At 37.4% G+C, this 27,363-nt stretch overlaps 1 protein-coding gene across 1 annotated transcript in view; it reads left to right on the top strand.

Moving 5' to 3' along the window:
- The first annotated feature begins 11,299 nt into the window (after positions 1-11,299).
- The window catches only part of ADSS2 (adenylosuccinate synthase 2), a 30,271-nt gene continuing 14,207 nt past the window's right edge, over positions 11,300-27,363 (top strand). The window contains exons 1-4 of the mRNA XM_003767775.4: positions 11,300-11,777; positions 22,571-22,673; positions 23,700-23,768; positions 25,086-25,136. Of these exons, the coding sequence (XP_003767823.1) occupies positions 11,595-11,777; positions 22,571-22,673; positions 23,700-23,768; positions 25,086-25,136 (406 nt within the window). The 5' untranslated portion in view covers positions 11,300-11,594. The remainder of the gene's footprint in view (positions 11,778-22,570; positions 22,674-23,699; positions 23,769-25,085; positions 25,137-27,363) is intronic.

Raw genomic sequence — 27,363 nt, 5'->3', positions numbered from 1 at the left:
GGCGTACCATCTGGTTCTGGTTCTGGTTCTGGTTCTGGTTATTCTGGTTCTGATCTGGTCTGTTGCTAGCAACCTGTGGTCTCAGAATAAATACCGACGGATTTAAAAGTTCTGAGAGGGGTATTTTCTGGGACGCTGGAAAATATCCTCTGGGTATGTGTTATATGTTTGTTTAATGTTGTAAATGTGTGTTCTATGTTCTGTGTGATTTGTCTGTTTTGTTGGTTGAAAAAATTTTAAGAACACCATTGCAACTGTGCTTAGTAAAATGGAGTTCCATGTGTGTCTGTGTGTGTCCTGTTAAAAGTTAGCAAGTTTGTAAAAGATAAAAATTCAGCCTCTGTGTTGCAGGCTTAGAAAATATCAAGAATTTTGAAAAAATATCTCTCTCTTTCTGTGTGTGTGTGTGTGTGTGTGTGTGTGTGTATGTGTCTGGCTGACTGCAGCAGCCTGTGAGAAAAAGGGGACAGAAATTAAAAAAAAAAACAGATTGAAAGGGATTTGAAAGTCTGGAAAGTTAAAAATATATATCTAGAAGAGCAGTGTGCTAACATTTAAAGAAGTTTAAATGGAATATCTAGGTATTCTCTGTGAAGGAAGAGAAAAGCACTAAATGGGCTTGGAAGTTCATAGAAGACCCTTTGGATTCTGGAAAGGAAAAAGGGAATTCAAGGTGAAACAAACTTTGCCGCCGGGGAAACAGTCCCTAGTCTGTTTGCTGATGTAAAAGCTTTGTTAAGTTTTAAGAACAATGATTAAGGAATTTGGGAATTGGTTATTTGAAAATCTGCTTGTGATTTTAAAACTTTTAACCTGATGTACTAATTTTGTAAGTAAATGGAATTTAGGTATTTTAAACGGACAGGAAAGTTCTTTAATAGGCTCTGTTTCAAAAGAAAAAAAGAGCAATAAAATTCAAAAGCTCTGGAGGTAAGATGCTGTTAGAAGCTGTTAGTAGAAATGTGGGGGGAGGAAGGAGACTTTTTAAAAACAGCTGTATTAGTTTGGTTCAAAGTTTGTTACCTTCTGAACTATATTGAGTTATTTGTTAACATAAGTTATACTTTAAATCCACTCTGATGGACATGTGTGGGTTTTGTGGAAGTTTGGGCTATTCACTATATAGTGTGAATCTTAAAGGTTTTTGAAGGAAAAAGGAAAGAGAAGGTTTGGAACTTGGTAGATTTGGGAAGAAAGTAAATAAACTGATGGGCTAAATCTTGAAAAGGATCCCCATGTAGGACACTGAGTGGGGAACCTGAAGGAAATTTTTTCCTAGGAGGCAGGAGTGGGGAAAGGGAGTACTCTCCCCTCTCCCCCCTGAGTATGTTCCTGCCGTTTTGTTTTTTTTTTTTCCTTATCTGATTACTGCCAGTGCAGCAAACTGTGATTTAAAGGAACATGCTTACTTTTAGGTTAATTGATTGAATATTTGTTTCTTGATACATAAAATAATAGTTGGACAATATGGACAATATGTAATTTGGGATATTTTTCTATGTATTGGGTATTTTAAAAGCAAAATGATTTGTATGTATAATGTTACTTATGTAACATCTACCTATCCCTTGGCCCGCGAGGCAGAGTGTGTGGACCTTGGAAGAAAAGCGATAAGGAGCTTGGGACAGAGGATGGGGAAGAATGGAGGCAAGACAAAACCATCTGATCAAGCCTTATTTTAATGGGTGCAATAGTACAAATATATATAGCAGTAGGAAAGGAGGCAGGGTTGTGCAAACACAGTACAGGGTGGGGGTCCTAGACAAAGGGTTGGTATCCCGCCCAAGGATGAGCTGCTCAGGTGTCTCTGGTTGTAGGAAGCTCTATGATGTGATCTGCCTATTCAAAGTTAGGGCAGTGCTTGATCATGTAGGATGTGATTAGGAGATTCCTCCATGATGTGATTAGGAAATTCCTATTCAAGGTTAGGGCAGTCTTTGGTCATGTAGGAAACTCCATGATGTGATTAGGAGATTCCTATTCGGGCAGTCTTTTGGAATGTGGCCTTATCACCTGTATTATCTGTATTATCATACCTAGATATGATAATTGTTTTAAGTTGTGAACTTACTGAGACAAAATTTCTTCCTGTTATTACTATAAGGTTATGATAAATCTTTGTTATTAGAGGTAAAATTTCTTGGGCTTTTTAAGTTTTAACTTAATATTTGGGAAGTTTTAACTGCTTATGTTATGTTTATACTTATGTTCTTGCATTTTTTTCCTTCTCTAACTGATCTCTATGATCAGAGCAATGATCAATAGAATTGTTAATGCAATTAATTTATGTCATATCTTGCTATTTTCAGTCTGGTTATATGTAATCATTGTATCCTAAATGCTTGGGCAACTGAGTATTTAGCCTGGTCATTTGTCTGTTACTGAATACTTCTATTTTATTTCTTTAAGGTTTCTACATGATAAGAGGATAATTAACAGGGGTCTGCCTGGCCTGTAAAGTAACTCATCTCTTCACATAGGAAGCAATTTATTTTGGCCTCCTCATATTTTGCAGCCGTCTGGTGAACTGAGTCTTTCTATCTGAGACTGATCTAATCTTTATCAGCTTTGATAGTCAGCATGGCACACCCACTCTGCATGGAATGAGAGCCTCCTATTGTAATGCCGAAGAAACTGAGCAAGACAGAGATTAGAGACCAACTCAATAATTTATTAAATGGAGAGAAATACTGGGACCAATGCATCCATGTTGATCCCAGGGCTAGATGAGACCATCATCTCAAAGAGTCTAGCCGAAAGTATCTGGGCAGGGAGCTTTTTATGGAATAACAAAAACAATGACATAATGGAGGGACCTAGGTGGGGATAGAGGGAGTTTACTGATATTCTAATGACATTGAGGAATGTCTATAAAACCTTTATCTCAACCATTAAGAGGGGATGGTTATAACCTAAGGCAGAATTATGAAATAGGACAATTGGAGGAACTGGTCACCCCATTAAAAGAACTTTGGCATAACATTCCCCCCTTCTTCTCTTGGAACTATTCAGATCTTTCTCTAGAAGGCCTTAGCACTATAATTTGAACAACCCTATGTGAAGCAAATAAAAATCAAAATAAAGCTAGACCAATGCAAGGACTTATGGCAAGGTCAACTCTCTCCCTGATAACCCCAGAATTAATCAGCAATACACAAAGTTCCTTATTTCAATTATTTCTGACAATCAATTGTCAGATCCTCTGCAATTGGGGAGCATATCAGCTGTGGTCATTTGTGCATGACTCGGCCTCTGCTTACTAGGAGCAGCAGGCTCAAGGCAGTTGTGTTGCCCATTCAGAGGGGCCGCCGGCTCCAGGGAAGGAGGGTGAGGCTTGAAGAGGCTCCACCTGTCCTGCCCAGAGGAACAAACAGGGCTGCCACTAGAATACAGATTTCTGAGCAGATTATGCACAGTTAGACCAAGGCAGGCAACCCCAAACTTTTAGAGGCCTTGATATCAACAAGGTCCTTTTAAGTACACTGAAATACTAATTAAGGACCTGGGGTAACAGGAGTGGAGAAACAACTCAGAGAGACTGTCAGTTCCAAGACAGGTATCCAATTTCTGGTTGTTTCTAAAAAATAATCTCCCAAAACTGAGTCTGCCAGGGCAATTCTAACAGAATAAGGGATTTCCAAGTTACAGCACAACCAGCAAATCGTAGTCTAGTAAATTTAAGCAAGGAATAAAGGATTTCCAATTAAATCTGAACTAGCAAGATACCAATTTCCTATTTCTTCTCCTCCCTTTTTTTTCTTTTGGATAAGAATTATCAAATGACCATCCCACATATAAATCATACACATATGCATATACATAACAGATCAAACATAACAGCAATAGTTACACAAGGTTAACAATTTCCATTCCAAGTCTTAAACACAGCACAGTAATACAGTGAAAATTCTAACAAGTCAACCACTTTCCCACTCCTCCCATCAGTCTGAATTACATCAGGAAAAGTGGGCGATGGCTATCAATTGCTTCTTCAAGCTGAACAGGGAGCTCAGTCTGCGAGGGGGATGGGTTTGTAGTGTGGCAAACTGACAAAGGTTTGATCTAGGTCCCAGAAGCAAGTCAATATATCTGCAACTTGACCAAATCTAGAAATAAAAACAAATCTAACAAAGAAAAGTTAGAACAGTCTGAGATAGAAAGACCCGGTCCACAAGGACTGCTACAAGATGTGGCCTCTCATTAATTAAAAACCTTAAAAAAAACTTGAATATCCAGACACAATGTCTAGTAACCAATAGATGACCAGACCAAATACTTATTTGCTCAAGTATTTAGGATATAATGATTAATGATGACCAGATTGGAAGGGTGGGGAGCGAAGTCAAACTAAATTTCACTCCAGGCTAACTAAATGGCTCCTATAACTGAAGTAGCAGCAGTGGGGGGGGGTGAGTTTAAATCTTTACAAAAGATCCTTACCCCACCCAACATTTAAAGTAGCAGAAATCAGTGGGTGGGTGGGGGAATCCCATAAAACCTACATGTCCAGCAGAGTATATAATCCATTTCTATCTCATTTCTAATAATAAAACAACATAGTTTCTTTCTCTCCTTCTGGCCTTATGTGGCCATTATTCCCAATGGACTTCTCCTAAGGTCCAACTTGGCCATAGTTGAAACTTTCAGAAAAGTCCTTGTTACATACTTTAGGTAAAATTAGAGGCACATGACCTCTTCAGGCAAGTTAACAGAACTTCTTTAACAAGCTATTGTTCCTTTAAGATCTTATACTTAAGGATAACCAATTAATTTCCCAAATTTAGAATAGTCTTTAAATTCCTAATCAAATGTTTCCACCAGCTGGAGTTCAGTATTGAAATAACCAATTCCCAAATTTGATCATTATTCTTAAATTTAACAGAGCTCTTAAGTTACTGAAACAAATTACAATTTCGAAAAAATCACATAGAACACAGCACAACTAATAACATACAAGACATATAAAACCCTGATCACACTTAGATTGCACAATTACAACATTCAATAGGACACTAACACTAAAGTCAAACCAAATGGCATTTTTGAAACCCACAGTCTTTGTAGATAGCCCCCTGAGCATGCAAAAGTGGGAGGGGCTGGCATTACTCTAACACAGGATGACCCAAGCAGGAAAACTGAGTCCCATTTTCAAATGTATATACTTCCCACTCGATGGAAGAAGTGGGAGGACCTCTCTTAGAAATGCATCAAGAGGCAAAGGACGGGCCTTTGTCTCTAGAAAAGGGTTGGACAGAAAGTTTCCTCAAGCAAAGCATCTGCTTCAGGAAAAGAGTTTTGAGGTGGTGGAGTGTCTAGATTGCAGACAAGTAAAAACTTAGTTTTCCAAATCTTTGCACCCTCCCTCGTATCGCTTTTTAGAGACAGAACCACAGCAATTCCTAAAAAATTGTGCCAGAGCTCCCAAGAGCTCCAAACAACCACTGCACTTTGATGCCTGCAACGTCCACCACAACATAAGGAAAGAAAAAGTCTTTTACCTTGTCCAAAATTCTGTATTTCACACTCCAGTAGCGACCCCGGTGTCCAGTAGGCCACTCATCAACCAAGCAAATGGCACCCCCAAAAAGGACACCCCAAGTGACAACCGCATCCAGTTATTCACTAATCAACCAAACCAACCAGTACCCCAAGAGCACTCCAAAAGTGACAACCGTACAACCGTGCAACCATGTCCCATAGATGATTTTTTGGAAGGCCCAGGGTCCAAAAGACAAAAGTAAGAGAAAGCCAATTAAGGGCCCAAGTAAGGGAAGAATATAAGGGAGCCCACTCCAAAGAGGGTTATCAAACAGCTCTTTGCACCACTTAATCAAATCTTCCTGGAGTCTCCTAATCTTGTCCCTAACAATACTGGATTTGTTTGCATAGAAGCAATAGCATTCTTGGAGGGCTAAACATATCCCTCCTTGCTCTGAAGTGAGAAAGAAGCTCCTATTCACTTTGCCTTAGGCATTTCAGCCCCACCCCCTATCACTAGTTCAGATTCAATTTGGATGCTTTAGCTTTGGAATCCCTTATGCTGTTGGAATTGCCCTGGCAGACTCAGTTTTGGGGATGAAAAGTTTTACATGTCAGACACCTATTTTGGGACTGGGAGTCTCTCTGATCTGTGTTTTTCCATTCCTGTAACCCCAGTTCATTAATTAGTACCTCAGCATTTCAAAGGACCTTGTTTGATATCAGGCATCTAAAAGTTTGGAGTTTGCCTGCCCTGATGGTCTAACTGTGCATAATCTGCTCAGAAATCTGTATTCTAGTAGCAGCCCTGTTTGTTCCTCTGGCCCATTAAGACTGAGGACCCTTTACTCTAAGGTTATACATTGTTAGCAAGATAAACAAGAGAGTAGACCTGACTTTTTTTGTCCTCAAGAATTTACAATATCCCTCTAAAATATTCCAAGATACCTCACTGACACTGACACCATTTCAGGGGATGAACCGGTTTCCCTCCCTAGCCTCGATTATGTCAGTAGCAGAACAAAAAGAGCTGTCCTTTTCATACCATTACTGGTAGGCCTTGGTATAGCTGGCACAATTGGATCAGTAGGTTTAGGGGGAGCTGTGCATTCATATACCAAACTTTCAAATCAAATTATTGATGATATTCAAGCACTCTCTAGTACCATTAATGACCTACAAGATTAAATTGGTAGCCTGGCAGAAGTAATATTACAAAATAGGCGTGGTTTGGATCTTCTCACTGCATTTCCTTTGTAAAATCCCAAGTAGATAGTGCACTGGCAAAACCCATTCACATATACTATCACCGCCTTGAGACTGGTGATGACCCCCTTGATGCTCATATGAGCAACACAAATTTTCAATAAACATTGAGACCTGATTAGCCAATGACAGGTAAGATTCCTCAAGGATTAGCCAACCTAAGCCAGGAAGAGACGTTTCTGTACATCTTTCCTATGATGGGTAAGGTCCCATAGGACCTTAGGAACAAACCATAAGAACAACCTAAGCCAGGCACAAGTCGGGAAATGAAAAATTCTATATTTGATTCTTTTTATATAAATACAAAAAGGGGGACCTGTGGGGAGTGGGTACTAATCTACAGCTGATAAGGCCATAAGGCCACACTCCAAAGACTGCCTTAACCTTGAATAGGCAGATATCTAGGCATCTCCTAATCACATCCTGGAGCTTCCTATGTGACCAAAGACACCTGATCAGCTCATCCTTGGGCAGGAAACCAATCCTTTGTCTAGGACCCCTACCCTGTACTGAGTCTACACAACCCTGCTTCCTTTCCTATTGCTATATATACCTGTACTATTGCACTCATTAAAACTAGGCTTGATCAGATTATTTTGTCTTGCCTCCCTTCTGCGCATCCCCTCCCTGTCTCTTGCTTTTGTCTCTCTTCTTCCAGGGTCCACATACTCTGCCTCTTGGGCCAAGGCAACTAACAAATATAAAAACATATTCCCTTAACTTGGGGAAAGATTATTTCCTTCCCCCGTTCCCTCATCCTAGTATGTATCACCTATGTCTCTATGGAAAAGAAGAGGATTGGGTTTATAGCTTCAATTAGTTCCTGCAGAGCACACAGTCCTATTTCTAAGCCCAAACCCTGACTCTGTCTTTAGTCTTAGGTACTTAGCTTTCTTGGGCTTCTTTGTACAGTCAGTCTATAATACTGACCACAAGGTTGCCTTGATTCAACCTCCCAGACACAGCACAAAGAGCAATACATGAAACTGAGAAAGATGAAATGGAACAAGCCAAATAATCCAAATTCTTTTTCTTTGGGCCAGAGTAAAAGGAAGGGTGAGCAGAAGAGGAAAATCCTTTCCTCAGTTTGTAACTATTCAAAGGAAGCTTCCTTAACCACATTATAAAGGACTTAGGGGATCACCATATTAGTAATCTGGGCACAGCCAGGGAAATCTTATTACTTTTTATTTTTTAAAGCAGAGAAGTGGAGGGCAACAGAGGTGAATTATTGTTGCATTACTTTCAGATGAAGTCATATATTAGTTTTACTTTTACTTTGTAATAAGAGAGTTTTCATAAAGAATAATTTGTAAACATTTGTAATATAAAAATGAAACACATCAAGAAAAAAGTATCCCCCACAGTGGAAAAAAAACAAACAAACAAAGATATATCCACAAACCAAACACTTTATTAAGACCTTTCCATATGCTAGACACTATGTTAGGCCCAGGAGAATGAAACAATGCATTCTCTCAAGGAATTTACATCTTAATGCTGGAGACAAGTTCACATATATGTATACACAATATTAAATGATAAATACAAAGTAGTTAAATGCAAAGTAGTTTGGAAGAGAGCAACAGTTGGGACCAGAAAAAACAAAGAAGCTTGATCTTTCTCTTAAATAGAGGGACTCTGAGGTGAAAGTGAGAAAGTACATTTCTGGGATAGAAGCCAGCTCATATAAAGGCATGAGGACAGGAATAGAAATATTGTGAGCAAGCAAGAAAAATCCAGTTTGCATCCACTTTGTAGGTAAGTGGATTGAGGTGGGAAAAATAAATTGGGACTTAACTGTAAATAACTATATTCCAATTTTTGAATAAGGCATTATTCCTTACCTTGTTAAATTATGCAGATTTATTCCTAGTTATATCTTCAATGGCATTAGAATAGACATTAACTGTTTTCTAGTGCTTTCCATATGTATTATCATAGTTTTACTTTTTTTTTGGTTACATTTTTCTTTGGGTTTTGTTCCCTCCACTTTTTTCCTTCTTCATACTTTTTCCACCTATTTCCACTTCCTACATATCTTTCCATATTTTTTTTTTTGAGTTCTTCATAATGACAAGGCCAATAATATTCTATTTTTGTTTCTGAACCTTCAGTTTGTTTAGTTATTCTTGAGTCAATGGGCACAGTGTTTCCATCTTTTTTGCAATTATAAATAGTGTTGCTATGAATGTTTTGTTAACAGTTAAGGTTTTGTTGTTGTCTGGAAACTCCTTTCAGTAAAAATCCCATCTCGTTATAACTGGGCCAAATGTTAGGAACAATTTTGTAACTTTAGTGACTAGGTACACATAAGAAATAGAAAGGTTTATTCAGTGGAATAGATTAGACAAGCTATAGCAGGGAACAGATAAAACACTCTAGTACCAGCTTCCATAAATACAAAGCTATATCAAACAAGAGAAAAAACTCTTCAGTTAACATAATGTATTGGGAAAATAATGCAGAACTTTGGTGGAAAATATGTAGGTCTGTGATTCATATCACAAAGTTCAACAAATTTTAAATGCCTAATGCCTAAACTAGATACACATTAAAAATCTGACCATTAAAAAATTAGAGGAAGATGTAAGATTTTCTCTTGTGGTTTGAAGATAGAGGATAAATTTGTTATATTTGTTAACTCCCTGCCAAACAGATAACACCATAAAAAGAAAACAGATTAGATTATATAAGAATAAAAAAGCTGTTGTTAAAAATAACTGTAAATGGAATTAATTGACAAAGTATTTTTGATAAAATCTTGATATCTCAAAGCTACACATAATTGACACAAACCTAAAAGGGTAAAAGCCATTCCCAATATTATAATCAAAGGAAAGAAACAATTTCCAAAAAAGTAAATTGTGACCTACAAATATGCTCAAACTTAATAATAATCAGGGAAATGAAAGTTAAAACTAAGATACCATTTCACTCAGTTGCTAGTGTCTTCTCTCTGAACTTACCTTTTGTGAAGGACCATGCCTAGGTGAAGGGGCAAGGTCAATTCTCCCAGAACCTCCACAGCTGTGAATCATAAATTTGAAAGTGTTGCAAAGCAGCTTTCACAGATGTTCCTTGTGGATTGGGAATAAATAAATTGGATGTAAGACGGAAGAGGAGGAGAATCAGTGGAGAGGTTAGAGAATGCAACTATCTTCAGTCTCCTTGTTTCATCATCGTCCTCTCACATGAAGAGATCCATTCTACAGATCTGAGTTAGATCTCCAGAAGCCACTGGCAAGTGTCTCTCATATCACAACAACCTTTCATTTACACTATATATGTTTTTTGTATTCCATAGTCATTTGTGTGTGTTGTCTCCCTTCCTGTTTCCATTTGAATTGGATCTTCTTTTGGGTAGGTAGAACCTAGTCTTTGTTGTTGTTGTTGTTTTTGTATTTCCAACCCTTAGCATCTTTGGAGGCATTTAGTCATTAAAGTCACTAAAGACAAATTGTTGTTGATAATTGACACATATTAACTTAGCAAAGATTGCCGAAATTGGAAAAACTTACGGTTGACTGGGAAAATTGGCTTATAAATTCAGAGTAGAACAGTGAACTTGTCCAGTCGTTTTCAAAAATACCAAAATTGCTTACTGATTTAAAAAAATACATTATATTCTCAGAATCACAGAAGGAAGGTACTTTATGGAAATCTAGTTCAATTCATGGTCTCAAAAAGACTTGAACCATTTATCAAGCACGCTACTAAAAAGAACCTCCATTCCAATTGACAAGTCCAGAGATATTGAACTGTTGCCAGCAAGTACAGCAAGCGGAGTGTTGTAAGATCACAGGCAAATCAGCTGACCTAAGCCTTGCTTTCCTCATCAGTAAAATGAGAGAATGCCTGTAAGATTCAAAATATATAAGTTATTCAAAGCACCTTACAAATCTTCCTGTCAGATACTAATTGTGATCTTGGGTACATCTTTTCACTTCTCAGGGACCGCTTCCTCAGCTGTAAAATGAGACCGTTTGAAAAGAAATCTTTAAAGTCTTCCTCCCCCTTTTAAAATGCTATTATTTTTAACAGTTGCTCTGTCTTGAGTTTATATCCTCCCCTCCCCCATTCTCCCTCTCCTACAACTTGTTTCTTTATTCCTTCAGAAGACTGCCTTGACTACTAATTTAGACTAGTTCAACTGTTCAGAAATATCAGAAGGAAAAAGCGGAACCCTCTTCAACTCGTTCTTATACTCAAGAAAACCGGAGTCTGAGAAGCCCAGGAGGTATGGGGCTACTTCTCCTACAGTGACACCTGCAAACAGAAGACACTACAGTCCCCAGAATCCACTGCTTCACGAAGGGGCTCGACAACTATTGGATGGAGCGTGCGACCAGTACGCGTTGCATGCCTGGAATAGACGGACTGCTAGTTGAGGTTTCCGTTCCGCACCTCCTCAGCCAGCAAAGCCGGGCGCCGTCCGAAGCGCCTGCGCGGGGAGGGGGAGGAAAAGGGGGAAGAAGTGGAGGAGGAGGAGAGGGAGGAGCAAGACCTCGGAGCGCGTTCCAAGCTCCGCCCCTGCGCTCTTCGATCTCACAATCATAGGAGGGCGAGGCGGGATAGGGCGCCGTGTCCCGAGTGGAGGCAGCAGTTGCCCCCGCCTCCTTCCCCCCTCCTCGGGCTGCTGGCCGTCGGGCTTGGGCCAATCATGGCTCCCCGTTGAGGGGGAGGAGGAGGGAAGCGGGGCGGGGCCGGGACGCGGGGTGGAGGCCGCCCCGGGCGAGGGGCGGGGACCATCCTCGGGCTTCATTTCCCCTCCGCATGTGCGGTGTCCGCTTGGGAGCCTCTTTCCTTCCCCGAGTGTCGCCTTCCCTGCGTGCCCCTCTGCGACAGCCATGTCGCTCGGCGAGACCGGTCCCGCCGTGGCCTCGGTGCCCAACGGAGAGTGCGGCAGCCCGCCGTCTCGGCCGAGAGGAAACCGAGTGACGGTGGTGCTGGGCGCGCAGTGGGGCGACGAGGGCAAAGGGAAGGTGGTGGATCTGCTGGCGCAGGACGCCGACATCGTTTGCCGCTGCCAGGTGAGACCGCGGTTCGGGAGGGCGGCAGGAAGGAAGGGGACTCTTAAGCACTTTCCCCGAAGGCCTCCAGAGCGGCCCCCAGAAGTGCCGCGCCGGTCCCTCCTCGCCCGCCCGCTGGGAGAAATGGCGGGAGAAAGGGCGCGGAGCCTCCGGCTGGGGGGCCCAGGTTGGAAGAGGTGGCGCCGGCCTGGGGGCGGGCGGGGCAGAGGCCTCTTGTGGGCGCCGGCCTGGGCGCGGCCCGGGGCGGGCGGCGGCCGTGTTGTGCACTTGCCCTGGTCTAGGCCCCGTGGTCCTCCAGGCCGGCAGTCTTTACGAAGCCCTCGTGGTGAATGCTTTCCCCTCCTAAGGTGGGCGATGTATTGCCGGCCTGGGAATTGGAACGATAAAAGCCCTAATGTGGCGTTTAGGCATTTTTCCCTGGTGCGTTTCGCTTTCCGAGTGACTTGGACTTGGCTGTTGGTGATCCTCTTTTGTGCAGTGTGGAGCTCCCTTGGACATGCTGGTGAACCCTAGGAACCTTGTTTCCTCTAGTAATGCTTCCTGATGCGCAAAGTAAAGAAGGCAGCATTACTAAGGATGCTGCGGTGAAATCTAGTTTATAGAAATGGTTTGGAAAACCGGGAAAGAAAGAACCCATGCCCTGAGGGAAACGAGTGGAGGTCATGTACTTTCCCATTGGAGACACGTGGTCTTTAGGTTCTTTCTCCGTGTTTTGCTTTGAAGGTGCGCAGAGCGTGCTAGGCCTGTTTAAAGGCTGTCAGCTCCTGTATCCCGGGAACTTTGTTGCATTTCCCCTTCAAATTGCCCTATCCTAGGCTAATGAACTTACATTTTGTAGGGCCTTGATAAAGGTTTTCTCTGCCGGTGCTACTTGCTGGGAAATTCGTATTAGCTATCTGATAGGCAGCTAGGCACTGAGGGCTGATTTGGAGTAGTAAGAAAAACCCGAGTTTTTGACCCTTAGTAGCTGTTTGATGCTGGACTGGTGACTTAATCTTTTTCTGCCTTAAGTTTCTTCAAATGGGCATGACTATAAAACCTGCCTCATAGAATGTTTGTGAGGATAAAATGAGATTTGTCGACATATACTAGCTCTCTTATTGTCATTCTTTCCCTAACAGAAACTGAGTACAAACATCATGCTTTAGAAAGTAAAGCATGATTTTGTGCTAAATTTATTGAAACCAAAAGATTTGGCTTAGACTTAAGACTTCCTTTGTGCCAAGACTGTGCAGGGCATAGGGACGGGAAGAATGTGTGTAAACTTGAGTGTCCCTCTAGGATCTGTTTTGAGCCTTCTTTCTCGATGCTATCATGTTTTCCTATCCTCTCAACCATCCTCCTATGCAGATAATTCTCTATCCTATCTTAATCTTTCTCTTCATTCCTGGGAGAACTAACTGCCTTTTAAACAAATTGGATGTATCATCATAAAACCAAATTTCCGAAATAGAATTCACCATCTCCCTCAACCAACTTTCCTGTTTCTGTGGAGAACATCTCTTTATCCATCAATTCTTGCACTTACCTCATTTTGCCTCACTTTACTAAAACTTGTTAACAGATCTAACATGTAATCTTCACAGCACCTATTGTTTGTTTGCTTCTCTCTACCCACACAGCCACCATCCCATGCAGGTCTTCTGCATCTGTCTGGATTATCTCCATAGTCAGCTGGTTGGTCTCTGACCAACTGGAGTGGTCTCCCCAATCCAGTTTATCTTCCACTCAGCTGTCTTAAGTGATTTTTGTAAAGTCCACTTCTATATCCTGTTTAAAAGGCTTTATTGTGCTCCAAGATTGGAATGCTTTCCCTGCTTTTAAGACTCAACTCTACCTATCTTCTGGAGGCCTCTTCCCGTTAATCCCTACTGGCTAGTTCTTGTTCTTCCCCAAGTATACTTTCATTGACATTTTATGATGTATAACATTGTATATTATATTTAATTTTGTGTCTTCTGTTACAATGTGAGCGTTTTGAATAGGAACTTTATTTCTGTTTTCTTTTGTATCATCCTGCCTTAGTATGGTGCCAGCCACATAGTAAGCACTTAGATCCTTGTCTAAATCAAATCTGCATAGGAGTCATTATGAAGAAGACTTTCAGAAGACTTTATATTTTGTATTGGAGGCATTGGTGAGCACTTGTTAGCTGTATGAACTATGGATTAGGGAGGGGAGATTTCTAAAATTTAGAAATGGACTTGTTAGGAGGCTATTGTAGTTGTCTCTGCTGCTCTTGGTGAAATTGAGTACTGAAAAAAATTGAAAAATGTCATTACCTAATAAATATTTGATATACTTGAAAGATTGTAGAAAATGACAGAAATGCCACAAGATTTAAGAAAGGACAAATATAATTTTAAGAGGAAGATCAGTCTGAAAATTGCCATTGAGTGTTATTGTTGGGAAAGTTCTAGATTAGAGCATGGAAGAGATGATTGGTAGAACCAACAACTAAGTAGGTAAATTAGAAGAAAAATAAATCTTGCTTTCATTCTGTTTTGACAGGATTATTTAACAAGTAGATGAGGGACATACTAATATGTTGATAAAAAGTTCTTGTTTTTGGAGAAGAAGAGATTTTTCCAGAACTGGTTTTATGGACAATTCAGCTGCTAGATAAGTTTCCCATTAGTTTGCATATGACTGCATCTTTTCTTTAGTCAATTCCATTGACTTTCTAAAAATAAGATAACATCTTATTAAGATATTTATATTAATAAGATATTAAGATACTTCTAAAATATTTCTAAAATAAGATAACATCTATTCCTTAGTTTTAGAGGTCTTTACAACTTCTTTTTCCATCTCTTAATGTGTCCAAAGTAAAACTCAACTTTTCCTCCAAACCCCTCTTTTCTTCTAGACTATTACTATTGAGGTTACCACCCTTTTCCTAATCATCCAGGCTCTTGTCATCCAGGCTTGAATTTTCCTGACTGCTAGGTGTGGCAGTGGGTAGATAAGGCCTAAATTCAATACTGCCTCACTGATTATCTGAATTACTCAGCAGATGATTTAATTTCTTGCCTTAAGTTTCCTCATTTCCTGTAAAATGAGGCTAATAATGGCATTTATTTTCCAGGATTGTTGTAAGATTAAATTTATAAAGTAGTTTGAAATGCTGTAGAAATGCTGTTAATCTACTCACTCTCATCTCCCTCTCTGCCTTACTCAATCGTCAAGATCTGTGGTTTTGTCTCTTCTTTCTGGACACGGCTACTTATGATGGAGACACTCATCACCTGTCTGGACAATTTCATTCACTTCGCCTTCCATTCAGCTGTCAAATTGATTTTCCCTAGAGCACAAATTTCCTTCCCTTTTCCATTCAATCAGTGGTATTCTTTATCTTCGCCCTTTCTTACCTTTCTAGTCTTCTAGTGCTTTTGCCTCTCAAACTGTGAATCTGTCATCTGGCCTTTGTTATTTGATCATTGCGCTCCATTTCCATTTCCGAACTCTGCATTTACTGCCTTTCTTGTCTGAAATATTCTCACTCCTCATCTCTACCTCCAAGAATCTCTATTCTTTCAAGATGCAGTTCAGGCATTATCCTTTTTTTTTTTTTTTCCTGATCAATTTAACACCTTTCTCAGACTGTCTTGTATTGAACTATTTCGTATTTACATATAATTGTCACATTTATAGTTTATAGTTTTATTTATAGTTTAGTTTTTTCTTTGCCTTGCATGTTAGATTGTAAGCTTTTTTAAAATAGGCTTTTGTTGTTCTTTGTATTTGTGTCCTCAGCATTTATTTGTTAATAAGAGCTTGATGATTTTTTTTTTTTTTTTTTTTTTTGGGAGAGCTTTCAGAAGGCCATAGATAGTGTGCTCATTAAATTTTCATGACACAAAGCTCTGAGGAAATGTCAGGATCCAAAAAGAAATCCACAAGCTAGAGATTGAGCTGCATCCAGTAAAATGAAATTCAATGAGAGAAATTATTGTAAAGTCTTGACAGGTACAAAAATCAAAAACCAACTTCTGTATAAGATTGGGGAAGCATGATTAGATTTATTTGAAAAAGACCTGGAAGTTTCAATGGGTAGTAGGTAACTCAGAATGTGAATTGAAGTGGTAATTACTTAGAGGTAATGAGTTGCTTCTAGAGAAGCTTAGCTTCAGGGAACAGGAAGGTGATAGTCCTGTTGTACTTTCCCCTCATCAGACCTCATCTGGGTATTGTGTTCATTTCTTGGCACTCTGTGATTCCAGAGCATTTTGATAAGCTGGAGGGTATCCAGAGAAAGGTAACCAGCATGGTTAGACATATCATATGAGACTCAATTGAAGGAATTGGGCATGTTTTGGTGGGGACAAATGACAGCTGATAGCAAGTCTTCAAGTATTTAAAAGGCTGTTATTTGGAAGAGAGAGTAAGTAGGCATCTGTTTCATTCTAGAAGGTTAAATAGAAATTGTGAAGAAAACAATTTTAGCTTGATACTGGGGAAATTTTCCTAATTAGTTGTCCATGAAATGAGCTTTTCTCAAGAGGTGATGAGTTTCTAGTCCTTGGAGGTCTTCAAGGGGAGATTGAATGACATTTTTATGCTTGGATTTGTCAAGAAGGCTGCTGAGAACTGCTGAACCAAACAAGTGGCTATGAGTGGAGAGAACAGGGGAAAGATGAAAGTATGGAAATAGAATCAACCAAACTTGGCAACTGATAAAGAAGGATTTTGACTTTCAAGTTTGAACTTGAAGAATAGTGGTCTTCTCAACAGAAAATGAGAAGTTTAGAAAGGTGCTTTATGAGAACTATTTTGGACATATTGCACTGCAGGACAGCAGACAGTTATTATTAGCAGAGAGGCTAATAGCTAAGGGAGAAGTCAGATTTTCTTGTGAAAGCATAAGAAGTGTTTATTATGTATGAGGGTAATAAGATTCTAGATTATATATTTTTTTAATTTTATATATATTATTTTTGATGCTTTATTTCTCTTGGGTGGGGAACATCAGGACTACTCCACTCCACCTCCACCCCCATCTGGCTGTGAGTGCTCTCTGCAGTCCCAGGGCTGGCAGTGTGCTGATCTTTTCCAATTCCCTTTTCTTTTTGTTCTTTTGTTCTATTTTTTTTTTTTTTTTTTTTTTTTTTTTTTTTTTTTTTTTTTTTTTTTTTTTTTTTTTTTGGCGAGTTTTGGTGAGGCCGTGAAGTCTGTTAGGTTTGCATCGTGCAGTTTATTGGCTTAAATGTACTCTCCTTTGGTGTATCAATTCTAGCAAGCTAGGTAAAAGTCTTTTATGTCTCAGGATTTTTAAGTCGTAGATATAGCTTCTATATAGACACAAATTATTAAAGTGAATAGATATTTTCCTCCTTAATTAAGCCCCTGGGTATCTGAATGGATTGAAGCCCTTATAGAACAAGAAAATGAATAATGGGGGTTATTTTACATTTTAAAATTTGATTCAATATTGAACAAGGTGGGAAAGCACTAAATACATGTTCTCAGGTGATTTTATTTTGTTTTATTTTTTGGACCTGTGTTTATTGCACAGGCTCAAAGTTACTATTTTCTTTAGTTCTCCCCTCCTCCCCCCCTTCTGCATACTAGTATCTTGGGCAGAAAATTGGCTTTAAAATGTTTTTGTATTATTTGACTAGGGTGTTATCTAATGTTAGTAATATTTGGTTACTTATCCACTTAAATTTAGTGACCATGTGTTGTAGTGGCCTTGAGACAAGTTAGGTGAATTTAATTCAGAATCACAGATCATACACTTGAAATTAGTTTTACTTCTCAAGGAAAATTGGTAATTGGTATGTGATCTGTATTGAGATAATACATATTATGTCATTAAATTTTCCACTTAGGGTAGTTCAAAGAGTAGGTTTACTTTGAACCAAATGCTCATATGCTAGTTTTTATATTCAGTCAATAAGTATTATATGCATACTCTGTGCCCAGGCATTATGCTAGAGTAAAGAATGTAAAGATAAACCACAAATAGTTCTTCTCTCTCCCAGATCATACACTTGAAATTACCCCCCCCCCCCCCCCCAGGAGTTTACAGCCTATCTGAGGTCACAAATATAGACAAGGAACTTTTTACAAGGGATCAGAAAGGTTGTGTGAGTTGTCCTGAAAGAGGACATCAGTGAGGTGATGCCATGACATTCAAGTGAATTGGATTTAAGTGAGGGAGGGCTGTGGAAGGTCACCTACCTCACTTGCTCCTCCAGAGCCTCTGGGTCCAATGGCAAAATACAGATCAAGACGATTTTATTATGCTGACACATGGTGCTTAAGATGACCTTAGAAGAATGAGAGATTCAAAAATTTCAAATGATGTCATCTCATTTCCTGTATGACTTTCTTAAATGGAGAGCTTTTAAAAAAAAAAAAAAAAGGCAGTGTTTTGCTTATATATATGAATGAGGAAGGTATAAAATATTTTGGCTCTTGATGACCAGGGAAATCAGTGGCTCTTTTCACAAAGTGCTGAGGAGGATTTAGAGGATTGAGAAGATAATTTTCAACATTTTCAAGTTGGGTGGGTTTTTGAATATGTAAACCTAAACTTTTTTTTTCCCCCTTTTCCTTCAGAAGGATCCGGAAGAGTCTGGAATTTTAGGGGAAAATACAGTAAGAGAAGGATGAGGTTCAGAAAAAGAAACTTAAAAGAGCCATAGAAGAATGAGGAAGGAAGTGGTCAGCAGTGTGAAATACTGAAAGAAAGCGGATATGTGATTAGTCCAGCCATTCTGAAAAATAATTTGGCATTCTTTTGATCCAGAAAATATGCTGGATACTCCAGAATACCAGAAAACAGATTTCATGTGTACCAGAATATTAATAATAAGCCTTTGGGGGGGTAGTAAACTAGGGGAAAAAATGGAAATGACTAGATGGTATATGAATGCAGTAGAATATTACTGTAGTAAGAAATGATAGCCTTTAAGGGCTCCTTATTGTCTTCAGGAGCAAATATAAAATTCTGACATTCAATAGTCCTTTATTTTTATACTTATGCTTATATTTTATACTTATACTTATGCTGCACAAGAAATCAGATCAAGGAGGAAAAAAAATGAGAGTAAAACAAAAACAAAAAAGGTGAAAATACTATGTTGTGATCCATTCAATCTCCATAGTCAATGCAGTTGCCCTCAACATCACAGATCTATTGGAATTGGTTCCTCTTGGTACCAAGAACCACATCTATCACATAATCTTGTTGGCTGTGTACAATGTTCTCTTGGTTAAAGGGCTATTGAAAACATTTCAAAAGTCCTTTGTAACCTTGATGCTTACTTTATCTTTCTAGTATTTTTACTTTTGACACATTCCCTCCCTCCCTCCACACATCTGACCTCAGACACTTAACATTTCCTAGCTGTGTGACCCCTGGGCAAGGCACTTGACTCCAACTGCTTCAGCAAAAAAGAAAGGCACTACAGCTAATCCAAGGGCCATAATAATATCTTCCTTCTTTATTCTGGTGAGGTAATATCATTTTCAGACAAATAGGGAGAGAATAATCAGTAGTGATCAAAGATTAAAATGTGCTATATTAGGATTGAATAAAGGAATGTTTAGGTTAGGGAACTAACTAATCAAGGCTTTGAGGGACCAGATTGGCTATCTACAAGTGCTTGTAAAGAGATTGGACTATATAGAAGGTTTCAAGATGATTATTTTTACAAAGTGCAAAAGTAGGACCGGTGGGTAGGTGTTTCAAAGAGACAAATTTAGGCTTTTGTTAAAGAAACTAACAATTAGAATTACCCATACATGGAATTGAATCCTTCATGGGATAATGAAATTTTTAGCACAGATTAGAGATCACTTGCTGGATTTTGTAGAAGGGTTTTTTTGGTCCTCCAAGTTGAACAAAGTGACTTCATGTGCTTCTTTCTTCATCTCCTTGGATCCTTGGAGACTTTTCAATCAAGCAAACTAATATATATTGGGTACCTACTATGTTAACTGCTAAGGATATAAAGGATTTCAAGATATAATGGGTGAACTACACACCTGTCAGATTGGCTAAGATGACAGCAAAAAATAGAAGACAATAAGATGACAGTGTTGAAGGGGATGTGGGAAAACTGGGACACTGATACATTGTTGGCGGAGCTGTGAATGAATCCAACCATTCTAGAGAGCAATCTGGAATTATGCCCAAAAAGTTATCAAACTGTGCATACCTTTTGATCCAGCAGTGTTTCTACTGGGCTTATACCCCAAGGAGATAATAAAGAAGGGAAAGGGACCAGTATGTGCCAAAATGTTTGTTTGTGGCATCCCTGTTTGTAATGGCTAGAAGCTAGAAACTGAGTGGATGCCCACCAATTGGTTGGGTAAATTGTGGTATATGAATGTTATGGAATATTATTCTGTAAGAAATGACCAGCAAGATGAATACAGAAGCTTGGAGAGAATTACTTGAACTGATGCTAAGTGAAATGAGCAGAACCAGGAAATTATATACCTCAACAATGATACTGTATGAAGATGTAATCTGATGGAAGTGGACTTCTTTGACAAAGACCTAATTTTTCACTCTGAAGCACAAATTTGTTCTATTTGTGGGGGAAATCAGGAGAGCTTAATTTGCCAGCCTACCACACTATCTTCCCAGAATCTTCTATCCAGTTTCACATACATAAAAATATTCATTGTTTTATTGTTCAAACTATGTGATCAATTTGGAAGTAGCTAAAACATTATAGTATATGAAAGTAATGGGATCCCCCCCCCCCCCCCCCCCATGCTTTATGGATCATGTTGGGAGAAAAATCATAGCAAAAGGGGAAAAACATGAGAGAGGGGAAAAACAAAGTGAGCATAGCATGTGTTGATTTACATTCAATTTCCATAATTTTTCTGTTTTCTGGATGCAGAGGTGGCATTTTCTGTCAAGTCTATTGAGATTACTTTGGATCATTAAACCACTTAGAATCACGTCTTACATAGTTGATCATAGCACATTCTTGCTGTTATTGTGTACAGTGTATTCCTGGTTCTGCTTGTTTCTTGTAAATTTTTCCACGCCTTTCTAAAATAAGCTTGTTCAGTATTTTTATAGAACAATAATATTCTATTATCTTTATTTACCACAACTTACTCAGTTATTCCCCATTTGGGATCTGCTCGTTTTCCAATTTTTTACTATCACAAAAAACTGCTATAAACATTTTTGTACATCTTTTACCCTCCTTTTACCCTTTTACCTTTTGTACGTCTTTTACCCTCCTTTATGATGCTTTACTGCTTTCTACAATGCTTGGATCATTTTACAACTCTCCATCAATGCATTAGTGTCAGTTTTTCTACATCTCTTTCAATATTTCAATATTTATCATTATGTTAATATTTTTTGACCATTTATCATTTGGGCAATGACTCGTATTCTTAAATTTGACACAATTCTTTATTAAAAACATTTATCAGAAACTAGCTGTTTTTTTTTCATCTGTCTACTCTTTTAATATTTCTGTTGGTTTTGTTTATGTAAACCCTTTTTAATTTAATCAAAGTTTTCAGCATTTCTCTATGTTCTCTAGTTCTTTTTTGGTCATAAATTCATCTCTTCTCCAAATAGCTCTGCTAGCTAAATTATCTCTTGTTCTCCTAAACTGTTTATAGTATTGTTATTTATGCCTAAATCAGGTATTCATTTTGACCTTATTGTGGTATAGGGGTGTGAGAAGTAGGGTTATGCTAAGTTTTGGACATTTTCCAGTTTTTCCAATAGTTTGTCAAATGATTTCTTATTCCAGAAGCTGGAATTTGGCGATTTATGAAATATTACTAGAGGCTTTGATTGTATTATGTATCTCTAATCTATTAAACTGATCCACTATTCTATTTCTTATCCAGTACCAAATGGTTTTTATGACTATAACATAGTTTTAGTCGCCATCCTTTGTATTTTTTTCCCCCATTAATTCCCTTGATATTCTTGGCCTTTTATTCTTTCAGGTGAATTTTGTTATTTTTTTCTAGTTCTACAAAAAATTTTTGGCAGTTTGATTGGTATGGCACTGAAGAAGACCAACTTAGGATGATTTTTTTTTCAATTGGTTAGATCTGATTTTATTTGTGTGAGAAGTATTTTATAATTGGATTCATACAGTTCTTGAGCTTCTCTTGGCAGGTAGACCAAGTATTTTATTTTGTCTACAGTAATTTCAAATGGAATTTTCTCTTATCTCTTGCTGATGGGCTTTATCAGTAATGCTGATGATTTGTGTGGATTTATTTTATATCCTACAACTTTGCTAATGCTGTGAATTGCTTCCAGTAGATTTTTGCATGATGCTTTAGGATTCTTTAAGTATATTATCATATCATCTGCAAAGAAGTTTTATTTCCTAGTTGCCTATTCTAATTTTTCTTTTTGTGTTAAAGCCAACATTACTAGTACAATGTTGAATGATAATGGTGATATATTCTTGTCTTAAGGTTCATTGAATATGAAGAATTCAGAGACATAAAATACTGTGTTAAAGAGCAAAGAAAGCAGTTTTAACACACATATATATACATATTACACATATATATACATATATACATATTAACACAATATATACATATATATAAATACAATATATATAACAACTCTAAAAAATGAAACCTAACCCTAAATTCTGAATTTTACATCCTTTGTGTTAATAGCAAGCAGCAAAAATGGAAAATAGTATGTTACCAATTGTAATTTCTCTATAAGGGGATTTTGGTTTAGTCCATTTTGTAGGAAATGGGGATATTGGATATTTGGGGAAATGTAAGGATTGGTAAAATAATTCCTATTAAAACATCCATTTCAGGGAGGAAACAATGCTGGCCATACAGTTGTTGTGGATTCTGTGGAGTATGACTTTCATCTCCTACCAAGTGGGATCATCAATCCAAATGTCACTGCGTTCATTGGTAAATATGTTGTGTTGGATGGTTTTCTATTTTCTATTTTTAATTTTTAATTTTTGGCTATTTTAATGTTCCAGAAATAGGGTTCCATACTTTTGTGGAATTTGATCATGATACTGATGATTAAAATCAAGATCTAGTTTTGTTCCTTAGTTTATAGTGAATAGTATCTTTGGAATGGTATTTGTAATTATAGTCCTTATGATGTATGGGCCCAAAAGTATTAGGTCTGTAATAAGTTTTTTTTTTTTTTTTTTTCCCCTCAAGATAAAATAAAAATAATAAATAAATTTTAGAATAGAAATGAACCTTAAAGGAAATTTAGATTTAACCCCCCTCTAGATTCATAACTATACCCTGAAAAGTCAAGTGACTTGTTCAAAGGTTACTTCATCTCTTCTCTTCCGCCCCCCTTCTCCCCCCCCCCCTTTTTTTTTTTTTTTTAACAAAATCAGATTTTCTGGTTGGGGGAAAGGGAGGAGTGGTGGAAGAGGGTCTTTTAATGGAAAAGGTAAGAGGAGTCCTTGCAACATTTAGCATCTTGAATATTTAGCAAGTAAAGGTAACTAATATTGCTGCTTTTTATAACTTTACCCTCTCATAAGATTATTTTTGCTTTGCCATGGTCTGTCTAATGAATCAAACTTTATTCCCACCTCTCTTGGTATTGTCTCCTACGTTTTTATGACTTTTTAAGATGAAGGCCCATTGGACTCAAATTTTAAATCACCTTCTACGAGGCCTTAAAGCCTTCCTGAAAATTCACCATTACTCCTCTGTTCACCCTCCAGATTTTAGTGGAAGGGGAAGTATTAATAAGTACCAGTTAATTCTGTTTTAGAATAAAAGCTTTAAGTGTATTTAAGTATATTCTAGTTGTTTGAAAATTGGTAAATTTGAGAAGTATATGTAGATTTATAACCAGAATTGACTATTGTCATTCCATTGTCAGTTAATGAGTTTATTATTTTTTTTTTAAATGCATCTGAGATTGAGTTGTAGTTTTTTTTTTTTTTTTTTTAATTTCAGGAAATGGTGTGGTAATTCATCTACCAGGATTATTTGAAGAAGCAGAGAAAAATGTGCAAAAGGGAAAAGGTAAGAATTAGGTTTGTAATAAAGATATTTTCTAAAATATCATGCTGGGCAAATTTAACAGTATCTTTTCCCTTATTTGGAATGTAGCTCTTCATAGTACAAATTTCAAAATTTAATTTTTTACATTAAAGATAATAATTTTTACATTAAAGATGTATTAAAAAGATAATAGTTTAAGATATTAAGAACTTGTCTTGCTTAAAATAGTCACCAGTGGTAAAATGATAGAAATCAAGATATTTACCATTTCTTGTTTGACTTCCCATAGTATAAATAGACCTATCTTGCAGAGGAAAAGAATCTACATCTATATACCTCTATCTATAAACTATAGATCTATAAACCCTCAGATGTTTCATCAGAGATACATGGTATGACCTTATATTCTCAAAGACTGCCAACTTGAGCATTATGTGTGTGATAAAGCCTTTAAGACCTGGCAATAAATTGTTTTTTGAGGAGCAGTCCTACTAACTATAGATATTTTAGGAAGGGAAACTATGGAGGAATGATCAGCAGGCCTGCAGTGAACAGCTTGGGAAAGGAAGCAAGCAGTTGACTTGCCCAAGGTCACACAGGAAGGAAGTGTCAGAGGCAAATTTTGGCCTCTGATAGTCCTACTTCAGAGCCAATGTCACATAGCATATTGCCACAAACAGTACCTATTATTTAAGAATTTTGTGTTTATTTGTATTCTTTTGACATTTATTGTGCAACTAGTTTGTCTTCCCCATAGCACATAAGCCCCTTGGGTATAGTGATTGTTTTAAGAGCTGAGTAAACGCTTAAACCCTAACTTGTAGAGAACACCTTTTCTGATTGTCCCTTCTTAGACAACAACAATTTTTAAAAAGAACTACTATCTTCCCCACCCCTAACTCCCAATAAGTAGTAGAATATAAGGCTTTTTGAGGGTAATTTTTGTATCCCTTAGCACAATACATTACAATTACAATACATTAAGTAAAAATGTAAAGTAAAAATTAAACAAAAAAAGTAAAAATGTTGGATTGGAAGCTTCCAGATGATTTGGATTCTTTGCCTGACTCTTACCCCTGGTGAAAAATTATTTGCCCCAACTTACTCATTTAGCTTTTAACAGATTGGTATATTTATATATGTGTTTTCTTTAAATTAAATTAAATTAAAAAAAGATATTTGGGCTTTCAAATCTTACTTTCCTTTTCTATAAAATAAAACTGGTCTAGGTGAGCACTAATATTAATAATGTCATTCCATATTTCTTTGGGAATTCAAGAATTATTGTAAAACAAATGTTTGATGTAAGTGACTTTTCCTCACTTTTTTGTTGTCTAGGTCTTGAAGGTTGGGAAAAAAGGCTTATAATTTCTGACAGAGCTCATATTGGTAAGAGCATTATTGCATTTTAATTTTTTTATGTTGCTTAATAAGAAATCCATCTTTTAAAAGCATGGAAACCTTAATGTGAAATATCATTTGATAAGAACTAAAGTAAATTTTAACTATTATGGACGATTAGGGTTATTGTAATAACATCTTTAGCTTAAGAGAACCCTTTTCAAAACATTTTAGGGGTATTCCACACAATTTGATGCTTATCAGAGGTACTTTTGTGTCATCTCCTTAGAAACACTGGCCCCTGTAATATCAATTCTGGGTAACCTCTATCATCTGATAATTTTGCTGCTACTCCTAAACTGCTGGAGGATCATTTGAGAAAGTCATGAAAGACATTTTTGTCAGAATTTCAGCTGAATTCTTACCTACATCTCAGCTATTTGTACTCTATCCTTATCAATTCCATTCCTGCCATTGCTGCTGTTTTAAACCTAAGTACCAAAAAGGAGAGCAGAGACTGGTTTTTTATTTTGCTTTTCATTTTATTCCCGGTGCTTAGCCGAGTACCTGGAATACAAGAAGCAATAAATGCATAATGAGTTTGACTTATTGTAGATTAATTAACTTTGTTGATTGTTCGTAGAGCAAAAGGCTGTGAATTACCTCGTTTTTGTGTTCCTTAAATCTTTTGAAGAACTGTAGTCCCTTTCTAGAATTATAGGACTGGAAGGGAATTAAACTATTTCTAGATATCACTAAAGAGAAAGGAAATTTTCTAAGATTTCTTAGACTGCTGTATATCCTTACAATATTTACTGTAAATGTCTGGGGGAAAAAAGATGGGAAGGTGTTGGGTCTCTGAAGTCTATATGAAATAAGAATGCTATGGCAATCAAAAATGCTATTGAAGTTCTGGGCTATTTTGGATTACATTGGCTATATTTTCTTGGAATAAGGAAGTGATAGTCTTAAAGTCCTTCCTTATGCTCAGACTACATCTGAGTCATTGTTTTCAGTTCTGGAGGCTATAATTTAGTAAGTAGGAATGTGTACAGATGAGGGCACTTAAGATGAAGAAAAGTGGTTTAGTCCTATGTCATATCTGAGGGTTTGTTGAAGATACTGGGATTGGAGAGGAGGTTTTTATCTTAGAAAAGAGAAGACTTGTTTATGATAGTGTTAGGTGTCACCATAAAATTTAATAAGTGTAATAAAATTTCAAATTCAATAATTTGAAATTCAATAATTTTCATGCCAGAAGGAATGTGTTAGATTGCTTCCGTTTTATCACAGAAGGCAAAAGCAGGAAGTGTGTTGCTGAGAGGTGCAAATTTAGACTTGATAACAGAAAATTTCTGCATAAGTGAAAATAGGCTAAAGAAAAAAGGTAGAAGGCTTCTCAGTTTTTAAACATGGTTGCAAGCATAGACTCCTGGGGCATATGTAAAGATTTGTATGTAGTTGTAGGAACTCTGAGGTTCCTACAAACTCTAACCCTAAATTCTGTTTTTGTCAGCAATAAAATGCTGAGCTTCAAAGATGATTTATTGAAGGTTTTTTCTTTTTTATCCCTCTCCCTTAAAACTCCCAATTAGCAATTCTAACAGTGAAACAAAACAAAACAGTGAAACAAAAGGAAATTGGAAAAGGAAAGGAGAAATAAAAGCTAAAGCATGGACATACTCAAAATACCTGGGTGATGATCCATCAGAAGTGCTAATATTTTGTTTTAGATATAGAACAGCTTACAGCTTTTAAGTTATTGTTCTGGTTCCCCCCTTTTTTCCCTTACCCCCTTTTGAAATAGATTAGCAAGATTGTTTTTCTAACCTGCGTGTTAATGTGTAAAAGAGGTCAAATATAATTTAGTAAAACAGGTATATTTGAACCTCCTTCAAAATTCAAAGGGTTCTTAAAACCCCATTAACTTTTATTTGAATTGAAAGACATTCTAAACAATTTGATAAGCAATTGCTTACCATTGTGAATTGTTAAGCCAAATCAACTCTCCCAAGACAATAATAGGAGAGAATTTACTGAAATATGATGTTTTTGCTTCACAGCAATATCAGCCATCAATGATAAATCCAATGTAATCCAGTTGATCAGTTCTGATTACATTGTTTCACTACAGTTGTGACATCAAAAATTTTTTTTTTTTTTTGGCTCTTAAAAAAAAGTTCAAGACAACAGTTGTGGTTAGTTGGAGCTGTGTGTAGAATGGGAGGGCAGATTGGAGACTAGACAAAATGATTTAATGGAAAAAATTATTTGA

This window comes from Sarcophilus harrisii, chromosome 4, assembly GCF_902635505.1.
Source record: "Sarcophilus harrisii chromosome 4, mSarHar1.11, whole genome shotgun sequence".
In the NCBI taxonomy this organism is placed as follows: Eukaryota; Metazoa; Chordata; class Mammalia; order Dasyuromorphia; family Dasyuridae; genus Sarcophilus; species Sarcophilus harrisii.
The sequence above is the reverse complement of the archived record's forward strand: the minus strand, read 5'-3'. Positions and strand labels throughout refer to the sequence as shown.